Consider the following 18703-nt stretch of genomic DNA (forward strand, 5'->3'; position numbering starts at 1 on the left):
GTAATTATGCAACTTAGCTAAAGAAATGCAATCAAATCTTTTTCTTTGATTTGTAAAGGTTGTGAAAAGGATTTTCTTCAGAACAACAGTGCATGATATTAATTTCTTCAATTCCTCTGAGGAATCAGGGACATTTGCATGGTGTATATGATTACACAGATTATGTATTGATTCAATATTGTAAATCCTGTCATTTGTACTAGGGGACATTTCATCTTATGGTCTCAGTGCTCTACGCCTTGTGTAAGCACACAGTGACAAGCATCTCCACCCTGACAGAATTTGCTGTCTAAATAGTCAAGATGACAAAAATGTGAGATGAAAAAAGGACAAAGAGATGTTGCATCCCTCACAAAGCACTGCCGAGGAAGTTTACGGCTCTGTGTGAAAAGAATGAATTAAATATTTTACCTTATGTTTTGTCTTGCAGCTATCATGCAAATTTATTTTAAAATGATATTATCATAGTAAATAGCAACCACTGCAGTATATTGCAATTAAAAACAGATCATCTGCAATAACAACCCAACCTCATTTTGAATTACCCAGCCTTCCCTTCATCTTAATATTACTGATAAATAAAGTTTAAGAGCAGAATTCTGGTTAACTTTGCTAAATGCCATCATGACCATTTTTTTATTCAAGGTACAAAAATTTATGGTGATCACAGAGATTTTACACATAAAAATATAATCACCTACTATGATGCTTCTCTAATGACATTATTGATAAGTGCATTTTTGTAACTTTTATCAAGCAAAATGGAAAACAAATCTTTTCAATTTTCCCTATAGTGCATCACAGCAAGCTCTACTCTAGCACTGACACTAATATAATCTGTAATATAATGGCATAAATATATGCTATGTGTCAATAAAATGGTACCTTAACATGTATTTGTATAAATTAATTATACAATATACCTAAAAAATAACAGCAATGACAAAGAAATGAAATGTGAATTTGGACATGGCGAGGGCTTTTTGCAATTCCTGTTGAATTTAGAATTTTTGACAATTTCCAATCCATGCCCTACTCCATAGCTAGGTCCTGATCATATATTTTCAATTTTTTTATTTGGTTAAAGATGAAACAAGAAAATTCTGAAATACAAAACAAAACTCTTTTGCGCTCATGAAATAAATTTTTTAACGTAAAAAGTCAGGAGAAAGTTTTAGGGCAACTCATGTATTTCCCAGCAGAGGTAATAAGGAGTTTTTAATTCAATTACATTTTCATTCTATATTATTTAATTATTATTACACTTAATTTAGTTACATTTTCCCCACAACTTTATGTATATAGAAATGTGTATTTGGAAAAGTTTAGTAAGCAGTCCATACAGCTATATAATAGGCAATTTAAGTATGGAGAAACATGAATTCTCATCATCGTTTTGTCTGAGCAGACATGAAGGCACAGACGAGGGTTTTAACTGGAAGACATTTTAAAAGCCAAAAGAGAAATACTTTAAAATACGTGAGACCATTGTAAGATGTACACAGAATATATACAGAGATGTCACCTGGACGCTCACTAAAAAGGAAGTAGGACAACTACTAGAGCAAAAAATGAATAGACAAGACAGGTGATGGAGGTTTTGGGTCATTAAGGAAGTAAAGGTGCGAAGATCTGATACAGAACTGTGGAAGGTCTTTGAGGAACCAAGAATATAAGGTCTTTACATTTACTTCTGTGGACAGGGCAGGTAGGTTTCTTAAATTGAAGACTAACAATGGGAAAACATATGCTAGCTAAAAAAGAATGGAAGAAATCGTAGGAGTGGTCATGTGCTTCTAGAAGTTACAGGCACAAGGATTTGTAAAAACAGTAGTAAGGCTACTAGTAAGATCTTTATTACATATCTGAAAGTCTTCAAAGACCCTCAAAGAATCACAGAAACCACTGGATTTCTTGTTAGTTCACACCAAGGGAAACAAAATTGGTGTCCAGCTTAGCCATAGGCTATTGTATGATTCTTCTGAAGAATGATACATCCAATTCTGTCTCTGTCTTCTACATAAACCTGTATGGAAACAGTTTCTGTGTGGGGTAAGAGAAAGAATCAATAAAACAGCAGAACTCCAAAGGTATAATGCAATATTAATACTCCTGAAATTATCTGGCAGCCAGATCTTTACATTTTAGGAGAATGGACTTTTAACTTTGGATTAATCTTATCAAATCTTGTATCTGTTTAATGGGAAACGGCTTGTTACATTATATTTCTTGTCCTTTCCTATTGTCGTGCTCACAGGTCCCAAACTGGATGGAGGCCTTGTTGTGCCAGACATTGCAGAAACACAGAGAAGGTATTTATTAGCTGCAAGTACTAACATGACAGACAACACATGAACTGGAACATGACATACAAACAATTTAAACATATATATACATGAATGTATATGCAATTATGCGTATATGGAGTACAGAAATAAGAATTAAACCCAAGTTGTTCATTTTCTCCATCTCGTGGTTATTTCAGTAGGCTGGGCTTGACTCTGGGTACTAAATTGCAGAGTAAGTGCATGCCATAGTGTGCTCTCCATCACACGTGTCAGCACTGCTTTGGGAAAGTGGATTTTGAGCAGGAGAGGGCCTGCAGGCATCACTCCTGTAAGCACTTGGGCACCTGAAATCATGGGTGGAGCTCACACGCAGGCAAGGAGCAATCAGGGTGTGCACTTGGATCCAGGCACTGGGAAATCCCTGGATTCCACATTTTGGAAATGTCCTCAACCTCAACCATTCTGTGTCAACTTATGTTATTCAAAGATATGTTACAGTAAATTTTCACTGAGTATGTGAATCTCTGTAATAGTACTGTTGAGTAAATGATGATCTAAAGATATATAAAAAGTCTTTAGGGAGATTTAACCTCTTCTATGAAGTCAGCTGATAGCACCAGAAAAAATAGATTGTTTCATGGACAGAGACCTTTCTCAGGTCACACTTGAGCTACACAAATTGTAAATTTCACGAGCTCTATCATTCCTATTTCCTATTTCCTACTTCCTACATTAGAACAGTTCTGCTTGCTCCTGGGAGCAAAAATACATGCCAAAAAACCAGGAAAATGTGCAGTTGAACATTACTGATTGTGTCTGGGCTCAGAAAAGAAGGTGGTACATCAGACCATGAGATCAGAACATCTGGTTTTTCTTTGGCAGAGGGTTTGCCAAGAGCAGCTTCATTTAAGTTTCCCCACACAACTTAAAACTAGCAAAGAAGAATCAGGAGCTCCAGTCAAGACGTTATGAGCTCATCTGTCCACAGTTCTTAAAACTTGCATGTACACTATAGTCTCACTGTACTCAGATTTTTTAAAACTCTTTATCAATATTATAAATTATTCCAACTGTGAATTTAGATTTTTTTTTATTTCAACAAGTGTTCTTCCACACTCTTTTGCATACACATGATTTGATTCATAATATAATTCAGATTAATCAAATGCTTTACAAAAATATGTTTTATATATATATGTCACACTACTGAGAAGTCTTACTTTCTTTGATAACAGCTTTTCTGCAGTAACTATCTTAATATCTTTCTTTTCAACTATTAATCTTTGCATAAAATATTTAAATATTCACTGTCTAATAGAGACAGTGGGAATGACTGTGGCCTGGTTGGAGGCAAATTATATTTAACTTAATGGAAAAATAGAAAAATACAGCTGTTCAGGATTATTCAGAGTAGAAACTATGGAATATTGGTGTTCTGACATGAAAATATTTTAGTGAAAATTAGGATGAGAATTTCCAAATAATTAAATAAATATTTTATTTCATTTAAGTATTAAAAAATGTAACATTCTTAAAATGGCAACTAATTCCAGGGAGCATACACTGTTAATCACAAAACGCATGGAAAGTCTGTACAAGTTCATTAGTGTATGTCTTTGTAATGCAGAACTCTTGCTGTGAATGAGTGTTCTTTACCATCCATTTTTATTGCTGTCTAGTCTGGTTTTAAATGTTCCAAATGATTGGGCATCTCCGATTTAATAAGGCATGCTATTACACAGTCTAGTAAGTCTCACTGTCAGAAAGTGTTACTTGATTTTCTGTTAAAATTTAGCTTTCTTAATTCATCACATTCCTAGTTTTGTATTTTTCATATTTCCTGAAGTAATTCCCTTCCTCTTTGGTGCCTGAATTTGTCAAGTGCTTAAATAGCTGTTTACACAAGTATTTGATTATATAATCAGTTAATTTCTTTCAAAATACATACAATATTTATAGATCTAGACCAGTATAATTATCAGCCAACTAATGTATATATATAATAAGATTATATATAGTTAGATTTTCAACATTTTCTTATACAATTAAATACAAATAAATTGATATTGCCTTATAGAATACTTTGAAAAATAATTAAAAAATAACTTCTAATACTTTGATCATACTCATTATTACACTATTTGTCTATATTCATTATCACACTGTGCTTAAAATTTTTGTCAGAGAAAAGCCTGTGCTACATGCCAAACTCCACACTGGAGAAAGGCTACTTGTCATCCTGGGGAACACTCCTGTTTCATGACTGTCTGTCCTTATCAACATGAAATACAGCACAATTGCCTTGACTTTCCTTATTTCAGGAGACCATGATAACTGTGGCATCCACTAAAACCCATGGAAACATGCGTTTCTCCATCAGAGGCTAAAAAAAGTTAGGAATCATCTTTGGCACATGACTGTTCCTGGCATTACAATAATGTAGCATAACCTAAAAGATATCATAACTGAATTAATGTAGGGTTTCTGAACAAGATTTGTCAATGCATCAGAAATGGTAATCATCTCATCAGGTGCATTTTTCACACCTGAGTTTTAGAGTACTAACATGACAATCTACGAAATTCAATAGTGACCTAAAAATTTTGGTCCAAGTCTTCACTGATTACAGTGTCAACACAATGGGTCAGTATTATGGGTGAAGTTCTGCGGATGTGAGTACTAGTTCTCTATGTGATAGCAGGGTAGGACAGCTAAAGATTGTTTTAGTCAGGAGAAAATGTGAAATCAGTCTCATGAACTTATTTTTCTCTAAGGAATATAAAGATAATGGAAAGGTAAAAATGCAAAAAGAAAAAACCCTCTCTGTCGTGGTTTAACCCCATTGGGCAACTAAGTACCACACAGCCACTTACTCCCCTCCACGCTCCCTGCCCCCTGGTGGGATGGGGGGAGAATCGGGGAACAAAACAGTAAAACCTGTGGGTTGAGATAAAGACAATTTAATAGGAGAGCAAAGGAAGAGAAAATAATAATAATGATAAAAGAATATACAAAATAAGTGATGCACAATGCAATTGCTCACCACCCGCTGACCGATGCCCAGCCTGTCCCTGAGCAGCAGTCGCTGACCCCCGGCCAACTCCCCCAGTTTATACACTGAGCATGACGGCATACGGTATGGAATAGCCCTGGGGCCAGTCTGGGTCAGCTGTCCTGGCTGTGCCCCCTCCCAGCTTCTTGTGCACCTGGCAGAGCATGGGAAGCTGAAACGTCCTTGACTTAGTGTAAGCACTACTCAGCAACAACTAAAGCATCAGTGTGTTATCAACATTATTCTCATACTAAATCCAAACCACAGCACTATTATCAGCTACTAGGAAGAAAATTAACTCTATCCAAGCCAAACCCAGGACACCTTCAGAAAGCACTGAGGCAGCAATGCAAGCAAAAGATGAGAGCTGTGAAATCACATCAGTTACGTAACAAACTGAGAAGCCAAATACCTCTTGTTAATGCCTCCTACTGAGTAGCTAATCTCTATAAAGCTTTCAGATGCTTAGTGTTGTATAAAACATTGTTCTACAAATTAGCTCAACACTGTCCAACTTTTCCAAATTGTTTGCCAGTCACGCAGCTTTCTAGAGTCATGTCAATATGGAATTTATATGTTGGGCAATTAGTATGGGAGATACTTAAACAATTTAAGAATCAAATTCCAAAATATAGATCCTCAAAAGTCCTGCTCATTTGTCCAAGAGATCTAGGCATACTAATATTCTTGCAGTTAAATTATCTGATCACCATTGGATATGAACGCAATCAAAATCTCGTAAGTGACCGTCTTACGAATAAAGTCTACAAGGATAAAGAGAGACCCTGTGAAGAGGTACTGATGTCCTTTTACTTAAGAACAAGTGGTTGCAGGACTCAACTGGGTTGTTGCACTCCCAGATTAAAATTCCTCCTGTCCCTGGGAAAATCTGATCTCATATCTTCTCCCAGAGATCCTTGCTCTAACCAACAGATTATAGTACATTTGATGTTGAGAATCTTTTAGTCTCTCTTTTTCTAGTCTGTTCTACGTCATATAAATTCATTAAATATTAATTGGAGCAGAAGCTACAATAGAAGCTTCTGTCTCCAAGGTGTCATAATCATCTGACAGCTAAAGCATATGTTACCTCTGCCCGATAAAAATTTGTTTTTTCCATATAAATCAAAACAGTTTCAATCAGAAAGACTGAGAAATGCCCAGTTCTATAGTCCATACCACAATAAGGATTTGGAAAAGAACAATGAGAGTAAGAAGTATTCTTGCATTCAATATATTCAGGATTTTTCTAGTAAAATATTTTAGGATCTGATAGTGTCTAGAGGGATGAATTTTCATCTCATATGATAGTGTTTAGTCTAGTATAACTGATGGCCTTGAAATTAAAATGTTATAAGCTAAGAGTCAGTGGACCATTTGAAAATTATGCAGTCATTTTAATCAATTAAGACAACAAGGTAAAAGAGGAATATATTTTTTCCTGTGAAGCATTTATCTTCTCTTTGTCAGAAGCATAAGAAAGATTAATAATGAGTTTTTCAGAGGAAATCACTAGTGTAATATTATTTATAGAAAAAAAGATACTCTGTCTTGGCAACATCAGATGGCCACCCACAAGACAAAACTTCTTAAAAACAAAAATGATACTAAAGTTTGTCAACATCTCTGTTCTGTTGGGAGGCTCAAAACTGGAGGCTGTATTATATGCATGCTCTAATGAGTGCACTTCCCCTGGTCTCTGCCTCTGCCCCTGTTCACACAGCCCAATATACTGTTGGCCTTTGTTGCTGCCAGGGTCACTGTTGGCTCATGCTCAGCTTGCTGCTCACCAGCCCCTAGGGCCTTCTCCACAGAGCTGCCCCCAGCCAGGCAGAATCACCCTGTGCTGGTGCCAGGGGCTCTTCCTTTCCAGAAGCAGGACTTTGCATTTGTCCTTCTTGAATTTCATACGGTTGGACCATTCCTCCAGCCTGCCTAGGCTTCTCTGAATGTCAGCCTGAGCCTTGAAAGTATTGAATGGTACCCCCAAATTGGTACCATCTGCAAACTTATTGAGCAAGCTTTCTGCCACCTCTTCTAAGTCATTGATAAATTTGTTAAAAAGGACCAGTCCCAGGACAGACCCCTGCAACACTTATTAATGGCCTCCATGTAGAGTATAACACTTTAGTAACTACCTTTGGAGCCTGACCATCCAGCCCGTTTGGGTTTTTTTACTTATCTGGTTGTCCAACCTTCTTGTACCCTAACTAGAGTACAAGAATATTGCGGGAGAGTGTCAGAAGCCTTGCTAAAGTTAAGGTAAATGACATCTTGTGCCCTCCCATTGTCTATAATTCCAGACATTTTATCACAAAAGGTAATCACGTTGGTCAGGCATCATTCACCCTTGGTAAATCCATGCTGACTGTTCCCCATTACCTTATTCTCCCTCATGGGCCTTGAAATGTCTTCCAAGAGGACTTGCTCCATCATTTTCCCAGGGACTGAAGTGAGGCTGAGCAGCCCATAATTCACCAGACTGTCCCTTTGGCCTCTTTTTTTGAAGACAAGTGCAACACTTGCCCAGACATTGAGGATCTCCCCAGTCTCCATAATCTTTCAAACACGGCAGAGGGTGACTTGGCAAGAGAATCAGACAGTTGTCTCTGAACCTATGGATGCAGCCCATCTTGTTGCCCTTTGTCCCTTTTAAGTCTTAACTAAAGCTGAGCTTTGGCACAGGAAGCCTGACACATTTCCTGGCCCAGACAACGTTTCTAAATTTCTGCTATGTAGCCTGTCCTTGCTTCCAACTCTTCTATACTGCTTTTTGCATTGCAGCTCCGTCACAAGTAACCTGTCTAGCTAAGTCAGGCTACTTATCTTCCCGAATATCAGGACAGATCATTCCTGCATTTGGAGGATACTGTCCTTAAACACCAGCAAGCTTTCCTGAGTAAGTTTACCCTTCAGATCCGGCTCCCATGGGATCCATGAGTAGCAGATCCAGCTGTGTACCACCTTTAGTTGTCCTATCCAGAAGTTATCCCTGACACCCTCTAGAAATTTTCACTGCTTCCAACCTGCCATGTTTGTCCTTTCAGCAGATATCAGGTACATCAAAGACCTCTTTCAGACCTATTGGACCCTTCAGAATTGTTCACAGGGCTTCTGACATCCTCACCCTGTTGCAGCCGTAAATCCCTTAAGATTCTTAGTTTCTAAACTCTTAGGACTAGCAGTTCCCTTTAGTTTTCAGAAAGCCTTAGTATGTTGAAAACAAAATCTGGAATTTCCATTTCATGCAAAATTTTGATATATTATGTCCAGCGGAAAAAAAACAACCTCCAGTTTTCCCAAACTTTCTAATTTTCATGCAAAACTAATTCTAGTTTTTAAATTACTCTAATTCACCTTATTCACCAAGCTCAAGGAATAATTATTTGATTCTGTCTTCGCTAAAACAGCTGAATATAATGAATCCACAGGTTTCTTCTCTCACCCCCCCAAAAACCTTGAGACCCTGTCTTCCCAAATGCCAGGAGAGAAAAAGAAAAAAAGAATGAGGCATATCTGATACCTGTGAATCTATCTGCACAACCTGGGGATGTTAATATGTTATGTAATTGCAGCAGTATGAGAAAAGGAATATATTCTCTGTTCGGGTTGTTCCCTTTTAGTCTAGATTTTACGAAATGAAATGAAATGAAATGAAATGAAATGAAATGAAATGAAATGAAATTCTGTTCAATTTAGTCATGTTCATTTGATGCTGAGGACTCTCAAACAATGGAGTTTAGAAAAGTCTCCGTCTGTCATCATCCTTCCAAATTTCTACAAGGAGGTTTAAATCTATTAATCTTGCAGCATATCTATGTCTGGTTCACGTTCTCCTTTATCAGCTTAGCTTGTTTGCTAGTATTTATCACACTGTTTGGTTTTTTGGGTTGAGACAGATGTGTGCATGGACTAATTGTATGCCAGGGCTTGTTGAAGCTCTGTTCATAATTTCATTATCATTTTAATCTGGATCTATGAACAGACATAGCATGTGACTTTTGTATACTGCAAGGTATTATTTAATGGAAGATTTAAGGATGCTTTATAGAAAAAGAAAACTATTTTTATCCTATAAAAGAAACTTCGATGTCTAAATAACAATTTTGTTCAGCTTTGAGTGGGCTCACAAAAGGGCTGTGATATAGAACTATGTCAATCACTCACTAAAGCACCAACACCCCTATGCACTATACTGCAAAACTATTTTCCTAATAAAACTCCATACTACAATCATGTTATAATTTTCCTTTGAGCATAAACTCTCTTCAGAACTGTAGTATAAAAATACCTTTTTAAATGTTTATCATGTTTTTTCTAAATATGTTTATCAACCTTAGTAAGAATACAACTTGTTTCTTGTATTATTTTACAGAGAAACAGTTGTTAATATTTTATTAGCTATTGATATTCTAATATTGTTAACAGGGATAACATTTTAATGTATTTTTTTAAAACTAGGATGACACACTTTTAAAGTATTAGCTAAAAATACAATACATATTATTAATATTAAACATAAGTAGTGTAATGTCTACATAATATACCTAGAACACATAATAAATATAAAAAGTGTTATCACAGCTGACAGACTAATATTTGCCAAATAACTGATGACTGCATAGGATAATAGTTCACAATTACTTTTAAACTCTTCCCAACAATGGGAACGTTTAATTGGAGAAGTAGGATATATATGAATCAACTAATTTCCTAAATGGCAAATACTTGTCAAACTTGGAACTCAAGAATCATAAAAATCTATTTCTGAGAATATATTGTTATCTCTCTTTTTCAAACAATAACCAAAAACTTGGAGGCGTAAATGCTTAATTCCATCAGGAAAAGGGTTTGATGATAGTGTTGGTAATTTCTATGACTGTTACACTCGTTCTTTACAAACAGTATCTCCTCAGACACAGGAAAGGACTGTGATGCTTCAATTATACTTCCAGACTTTGAACATGCAGTTAACACCTATACTCTTTCTTAGACTTTTCTTAGGGACTAGCAGCGCTTCTCTGGATGATATTTCTGGTATCTTCAGAGTTACTTCTTGTCTTGACAGATATACTCTACTAAAACAATACCCAGCAAAAAATGTTCTCTGTTCTTAACGACCTCACACATACTTTTGCTGAGGATTGTGACATGCACGTGTACTTTGCACAAATGTTCTTATAGCTGATATTTAGCTGAAATATAGATATTTCCTTAAAATTATCCCAAATGAATGAAGGCATTACAGTTAAGCCACTATTTAACCGGGTGTGTCAGGAATACAGATTCTTTAACAGAGAATTAGGAAAACCCTTATAACCATGGCATTCACAGTCCACTCTGTGGAAGAATGTAAGGCTGCACTACTTGAGCTGTTATTGTTGCCAAGGCAGAAGGACACTGTCCCTCAGCAGATCGGGGCATTTGGTGCCTTCCTCACAGGTAACTAGGAGGAGATAGGAGTTCCTAGAAGTGGAGTTTCTGATGCAATTGTTTTTAGCCCTGACTGATAGTAGAGAAGAAATATCCAGTTTCATAATAAGAAACCAAACCAAGAGAAAATAATTTTTAAAACTCCTTAAAAATATAAACCTGAGCCACACAGAAAACAATTTTAAGTTATTCAGGTTCTCTGTGATTCATGATGTGCAGTCACTAAGTGCGCATCTTCCATGTGAACTGCTTAACAGAAAAATTATATGTGATCTAAGATGTTCTGTATGACAGTAATAGTGCTGAAAAGAATTTATGTGGGGGAAGAAACTTGACGGGAATTCAAGTGCTAGGAACTATATTAGTAAGTAGGACTTAAAATTAACCTACTTTCTTTATAGTAAGAAAAAAATAGAATATAGAAATGCTTCCATGAAGATAAAATGGTCTTCATTCAGTGACAGAGGCGTAATACTGATACATAATGGGAACTTTAATATAACACTTTCTTCAGTAGCAGGGGCAGAGATGTAGCAATTTACTATTATTGTTTTTCTTACAACAAGCCTATTTAAATCACCTGTGTGTCATGACTGCATGTTACGAACTAATTAGCTTAGCTTCAATATTCGCTGATGCATTTTATTGCATTCTGACTAAAGCTACATCTTGCAGAAAGTTACCCTTTAATCTACTACATGCAAAACGGCGTTATAAATATTAAAATATATGACAGTGGAAAGATATTAAATTTATTCCTGAATAATATAACTGCTTAGCCTCAAGCATGGAGTAGTAATAATTACTTCTGAGCTGTAATTAATTGGTAATTAATTGGGCAAACAAATTATTAAAGTTTAGATGCTGATAAATAGGAGAAGGAAGCTAAGAAAAACCAGCAACTGTCAGCAATATTTTAACACTAAGGAATTCTGTATGAGATAAAATTACAGCCAACATATTTATAGAATATAAACTAAATGGAGACTATGAGACACCAGTAAAATATATTCTCTTTGAACGGTTAGAATTCACCTCAACATAAGCTATCAACAACCTCAGTGTTTTAAAGATTATTACCAATACAGAAATTACAGATTAGGAAACATGTTCAAAGATAGGTATTTCTTATATACTTTCAACCAAAGTACAAATTACAGTTGAGAAGGAAGAAAAAGGAACCATCTATTAAATACAGAGAAGCTGATGTACATGCAAAATAAGTAGTGAGGCAGGGGAGAGAAGAGAATATGAAAAGAATGGAAAATTAAAGAGGACACTTACTGGGGAAAACCACATCACTTTAAGAATCCAAATTGTCAAAGAAAAATTCACAACTAGGATGATAAGCAGGAGGAGAACAAACAGGTAGAGGCAACGCTTTCTCCAGCCATAAATTCCAATTTTGTAGACATATTCATTCTTCGGCCTCTCTAGGCTAGTGCCTGGTGTTGTTGTAGTGTATTGTTCACGTACCATCTGCTATGTAAAGAAAAAAAAAAGGGACTGCTTAGTTGTTTGAGTTAAACTAAACATATTTATATAAAACCCCAAGGAAAATATGAAGATATAATTGTAACAGCAAGTTAGTAGAAACTACAAACTCTTATGAAATTTTACCTGGAAAGCATTTTCATCATGTCAAATTACACTTACATCTTACTTTTTGGTACACATGATGTGATTTTTTACTATATGAACGGCATTAATTGCCATTTTCAGGAGGCTTAAATTTATTTTATCCTATATAGAATGGCAACACTTTCCTCCCATTTTTCATAATATTCTAATTTTCCCATCACAAAATATTTCATAGGATCATATCATAATCTGTGGCTCACAGAACAATATTATTTTACTGTAAAAATAGTTACAAGTAGTAACGGTACCTTGTAAGCACAGGTTTAAAAACACTTCTACATATTCTTTCCTCAATTCAGTAATAAAATGCGTTCTTTGTGTTGCAAAACTTAACTGTGTATCACTGGAATGCCAAAATATGTTAAGCTTCAGAATCTGTATATAAAGAAATAAAATGGTTCTTAATAATGAAAAGAAATAATGATTTCTCAATTTATCAGATATTAATTTTTAAAGATATATTAGCAATAAAAACATTACTTACTGGGTTTAAACAACTTCCTTCACTTTATATTATAGGTCTTAACGAAGTATTCTTTGAATTTAAAGAAATCTTACCAGATTGCACTTCCTTAAAACATGAGGATATTCACTACCACCTTTACAGCACAGAGATCACCAACAATTCAAACCATTCATTAAAGCTTCAAATTTCAGCCAGGAGAATAGAATCTCAGCAGCTGAAGCTGCTTATCTAGAACAACAGTGGGCTACATCTGTCTCTTTTTCACCAATATAAAAGGAAAAAAAAAAACCCAACTATGGATGTCAAAAAGAAAATAGGTATTGTAAGTTCAAGCACTTCCCATGAGCCAGGTATATCCACAGGCATCTTCCATCCTTTCCTACAGTATAATGTTCCCAAATGAGAGTCCCTTCAGACAGGTTTCACACAAGGTCCCCTCTCAATCTGGAATTTACTCCTGGGAATGAGATCACTGTGCTCTGCTCACACAACTTTCAAAATGCGATTAAATTACATTCTTGCCCAGCTGCTGAATTACTCTAAGTGGTTAAAGAAGCTCTTTTCACATCTCCTGCAGAGCCATCCTGTGTCTGCAACAAGCTTGTCACTCTCAGTTCTAACCCTCATCTTTAGAAAGATGTCATCTTTTGTTCCTGTAGCCTCCTATCAAACTACAAGACAGAGAATGCAACATAAATTTACAATTGAACAGAAGTTCATGCATTAGCTCTTTGCATATATGCAGTATTAATCTTATTTCTGCACTTCCATTCACAAATATTTTAATTTCTTGTTTATTTATATTAAAAAATGAGACTTGACCATCGGCAGTTCATAATGTAACTGTGCTACAGCCATTATGGCACAATATTCTAATTAATTTTTTGCTGCTATCAGTCTCAGTTGGTCATGATAGTGTGTATATAACTCTTTTAATCTGCTGAAAATACTGAAAATAGTATAATGATCTATTAGTGGAGAATCATAGATTCTATAATAACTTGGCTTAACATTACTGCAAAACATCGTAGATTTACAAGATGTTACTTAATATTCACCACATGAACTACATTTGTTTAAAACTATCAGATTATATTTTTCAGTTCTGTGTATTACTCAAGCACCTAGTACTGATTATAGGATACTGTTTATATATGAGTTACTACTATTTTTTTGCTGTTTTCCCACTAACCATTGTATAACAAACCATATCACTCACATAGAAGTTACCCTTTATCTTAAACCTACTTTACCATGCTCTGCCAAGTAAGACAAATTGGGACATTTATACATACCATGGGTTTCATAAAATGCTTAGAAAAACCATTACCCTTACTTCCACACAGATTTCTCCTGAACACTGTAACTTACAGGATAGGATGCAGTAACTGTTATCTGGTGACACCAACAGATATACTTTGAGAAATAACCTGTGCATTTCTTGCTCAGGTATAGCACAACTCTCTAATACCCTAAGATAGGGTATCCTCCAAGTTTCTTACTGTTTCCTTCATTACACATACTTGTTAAGTGTCAGTGTAACAAGAAACAAGATAGAGGACAGCTACAGAAATTTCTGTAGTAACAGAATGCCCCTTCACAAGACAGACTGCTTCTTTTTTTTTTTTTGAGGAGACAAATAAAATCCACTTCTAAGAACACTTAAAAGGTTATTTCAACAGGGCTGTGAGAAAATAGACCATTCTTCAGAAACTGCACAGTCAGTCTCATGAAGTTAGCTGAGCCTTCAACAACAAATCTCTAGCTGTGACATCTAAGCTTTGCCTGTTCCTTCTGTTGCTGTTCGCTACGTCTTCAAGGTAAATTTTGCAGCAGAAACACCATTTGATGAAGAGTAAATTAATTCTCAGATCTTCAAGTTTTTATGTCAGCCTCATCACAGTGGTCTCTGAGGTTGGGATTCATCTCACAATATCAGACACCAACAATTTAGCCTTCAATATCTGAGCCAGTCAACCTGGACCCCCTTTATGGTCAACGGAGATAAACCTACCCCTGCTGGGAATTATCTGACTTATTTCAGATGTATATTTTAGACATCAAATGAACTGCACCTTAGATGTGTTTAACTTCTCTCCATAAAAAGAGAAATAAAGAGAGGCTGGGGTGACTTTTTCATATGTACACACCTACATGTTTTAGACATAAGCATTTGGTCAAATTAATTCCAACCAGAATGATTTCCAGAAGCATGTAAGTTAACAAGAAGACAGGATTCTTTTGATTCCTGTTCTCCTCTGTTCCATTTTTACCCTGTTGTAAAATGTTTATTGTGTGAGTTGAGGGTTTTATACATAATGTATTATGTACTGCTGTTTAATGAGGTGAGGTCAAAATCCATTATGCATTTCACCATAAAGCCTGTGAGTTTTGTGATTGTTTTCAGTCCTTCAGAAATTCCACAGGGGACATCTCCCAGCACAGCATTGTTCCCTGCACAAATTATTTTTTCCTGACAGAAAACAGTTCTGTTGTTCCTGAGTATTATTAATACTGCCAAAAATTGCTTTGGTCCTAGCAAATGGGTAATGCTGGCCTAGACAACTGACTGCTTTGAAAAGGATTAAATTTTTCTACTTAATATAATATTTCATGATTTTTAAGAGAATTAGTGGCCCAGTACCAAGCAATTACAGGGGAAATCCTTTAAGAATTGATACTGTTGGACTGTTTATTCTGAAAGAATCAACTTTCCATATTACTGGCTTATACGTTCACGAGTTGAAATCTCATAGGAGAATAATCTCAGACCTGTATGGAGAAGTCAGAGAGAAATTCTTTTTGGGCTATTGTAGGAAGCTGGGCTAAAAGGAAAGCCTTAGACAGGCAGATCTCATAGTTGTCTGGTGAATTCTGCCAAGATTCAAGAGAGACTCTTAGAAGGAAAGCAACAGATATTTAGTACTATGATGAAAAATGTGATTTGTAAATGGAATAACCATGAAATGGTAAGTTGGTTGTGCAGGAGCATACTAAACAGACACCAAGAAGGAAGTGGTTACTTAGACACCTGGGTGTACACAAGTTAGTTGGAGAAGCAAGAAGTCTGCACAATGAACAATGAGTTCGGTAATTGTTATCTTTATATTTTTTTACAAGGAGGCAGGACACAGTGACGAACTACAGAAAGAACAGTCCTGGCAATCTATAGTGCAGATAAAATGGCAATTTAGTTTCAGAATGAAAATTCTGTCATTATTCAAATGGGCCATGAAAACATGTATTATTTATTTGGATCCTGTCAGCAGTACCATAATAAAAAAATCTTCTACTTAATTAGAAGTGAAATTTCTTGCTTTTCCTACTCAAGGGCCCACGCAATCAGAAGTCAGATAGGATTAAGGTCAACTACTTGCATATTCCTTATGGATTTTCATATATGTGGCCATAATTCATGGGATCAAGCTCTATCATGGTAGTTTGCTATTTGAAAGTATTTTCCAATTGTCATAATCTGTTTTACTGGGATCCATTTTTATCCAATTACTTCTTGCTCATTTGCTGATTTAAAACAGATACTAATTACTGCCAAAAGATTTGTCATAATTTTAGATGATAGATATAACTTGTAGATTACTTGTACACTGCACATATTTTGACCATGTGAGATTTTCTCATGTGTTCAGACATTACTTGTAAGTGTTGCACATAATGCATGAAATTCATGCCTATAGGAATACACATCTGAGCTGCTGATAGAAGAGCTGTATGTTCTTTACATTGTGTTACTAAAGCTGCCCTCTAAAAATATGTAGCTATGACAGAACATTTCCTTGGATCTATTCCACCTTTTTCCATGCAAGACTTGGAGACTGGCCCCTGCGATTTGCATGATTCAGAGGTCCAGGAGATTTTTATATTAATACCTAGATATTGAAAAACTGTCCATCAAGAATGTTACTGTTGTATTTAGGTTAGTTTGGGCATCAAGTTCAAAAAGCTATTCTGATTGCTCTGGAATACTGAATTAAGACAGCTGTGTTTTGAAGAAGGAATTTGCAAACTTATCAGTAAGCCTGCTTGGGAAAGCAAGCCTGAGTAGAAGCTTGTTCATCGTATTACTTTTAGGAATTATTTATCTGTAAGAATTACTGAAGGCAGAATACTATTTCAATTAAAATAAGCAATCTCAGTTTATTTCAATTGTAAAAATGTTGTCATTGTTTTTGTTCATAAATGGCTGTGTTATTTTCTTGAACATAAATAAAATTCTCCTTAATGCACTGTTCAGAACTGTATTACTCGAGGACTTTGTCATGTTGTCATAAAGCAACTAATAATAAAGTACTAGAAAGCATAATTTAAATAGAAAACTACTTAGTTGGTTAATACTAATAACCAACTATAATTCCATTAGTAATTATATAATTATTAGCATTTTATAGTTTTGGGCTGTTTCCAGCTGTGTTGGGATTTTCAGCAAGGAGACAAAAAGCTTAGCACTCAAGAGAACCCTTTCAAATCAGGGTTAAGAAGAACTGGTGAGGTTTCATGAAGAAATTTGCACTGCTGATGGTCATACTACACACGTTCTTTTGAAAGGGAACTTTAGTCATCAGTGCTTCTACTCTTCTCTCTTTATATGAAGTATATTCATTCATATGCAAGAAAATTCACAGTATGTGTGGGAATGAAAGAGGCGACAGTACTAAACTAGAACAGTTCAGTAGAAAGACCATTTTAATCATTTAAACTAAATTCTTGTGCCATTATAAACAAACTGTAAACTGAAATAAAACAATCTGTCAACTCAGGCAAGTGAGAACTACTTTTACAATCTGCATACGGTATCTTCATGGAACATTATGTTCATTAATGTTGTTTTTATATAATGAATTGGGCTAGATGGATATTATTATATAGTATGAACATCAGAAGTACATTAAGACTTCACACTTTGGTGGCATTGAGGCCTGCACACTTTTGTCTTTGTGGAGGACAGAAGCAGTCCACTGATGAACCAACAGGAAATAGGTGCTGCTGGAGTATTGTCCTGACAGAGGAAAAACAGTTGAAGCAAACCTGGTGTTCAAAGAAAAAAAAACAGAAAAGAAGGGAAACTTTTGGAATCCATATGGAAAAGCTTTCAAGACAAAATCAGAAAGGCAGGGAAAATTCAAACTCTCATGACCAGATGAAAATTTTCTAATTCCTTTCAACCCTCCCTCGTTCCAACATATTGTATTTAATCTTGCCCAACCTTGCTTTCCTGAGATTTGTGTATTATACAGTATATTACAGTTTGAATTGGAAACTAGGGTCATCAGCTAAAAAGAGCTGGATCCCTGCAGTGTAATTTGTGGAAACCAACAAAGAAAATCATATGGCCTAGTTAACTGTTTGCATACCCCGCAGTGCAAATTTACATAATAACGATGACATGGCGACAATTAACAGCTTTGCAAATTTTAAGTACCACTGCAATAGCTGAAAGGTAGTCACTGACAGCATAGGATGAAGTGCTATATTAAAAATGAGTATTTGTCTAATATCTGTGTACTTTTGAATCTCATTTACTATAAAAATGTTTTTAAAACTTTGTTTTCAATCTTTCAACTTGATTTATTTTTCCTCGTAACAAACTCTACAAACATTAATCGGATCAGAAAAAAGTAATTTTCATGATACTTCCTTCAGAATCAAAAGGCCAAGCAAAAATACCAGACAGACGTTTTTTGTAAATTATTTCTAATTTTTGCGTGCCTTACTAACATTTTAAGAAGTAACTCGCTTCTGGTATGAGTAATCCCATATCTTTCATGTAAAATGCCTTAAAATGCTTTAATTAAAAAAAAATGCGAA

The 18703-nt window shown here is 35.4% G+C and overlaps 1 protein-coding gene across 12 annotated transcripts in view; it reads right to left on the reverse strand.

The window, feature by feature from the left end:
- Positions 1 to 18703, reverse strand: part of SGCG (sarcoglycan gamma) — a 151571-nt gene that overhangs the window by 63702 nt on the left and 69166 nt on the right. For 5 of the 12 annotated variants that reach the window (XM_087759349.1, XM_087759350.1, XM_087759353.1 and 2 more), the window contains 2 exons: positions 12663 to 12789; positions 12058 to 12255 (listed from right to left, as the gene is read on the reverse strand). In XM_087759349.1, the coding sequence (XP_087615475.1) occupies positions 12058 to 12252 (195 nt within the window). In that variant the 5' untranslated portion in view covers positions 12253 to 12255; positions 12663 to 12789. The remainder of the gene's footprint in view (positions 1 to 12057; positions 12256 to 12662; positions 12790 to 18703) is intronic. The other 7 variants (XM_009476812.2, XM_087759359.1, XM_087759360.1 and 4 more) reach the window with 3 other exon arrangements.

This window comes from Nipponia nippon, unplaced genomic scaffold (assembly GCF_047370975.1).
Source record: "Nipponia nippon isolate SJK-2023a ecotype South Korea unplaced genomic scaffold, ASM4737097v1 scaffold_2, whole genome shotgun sequence".
Classification (NCBI taxonomy): Eukaryota; Metazoa; Chordata; class Aves; order Pelecaniformes; family Threskiornithidae; genus Nipponia; species Nipponia nippon.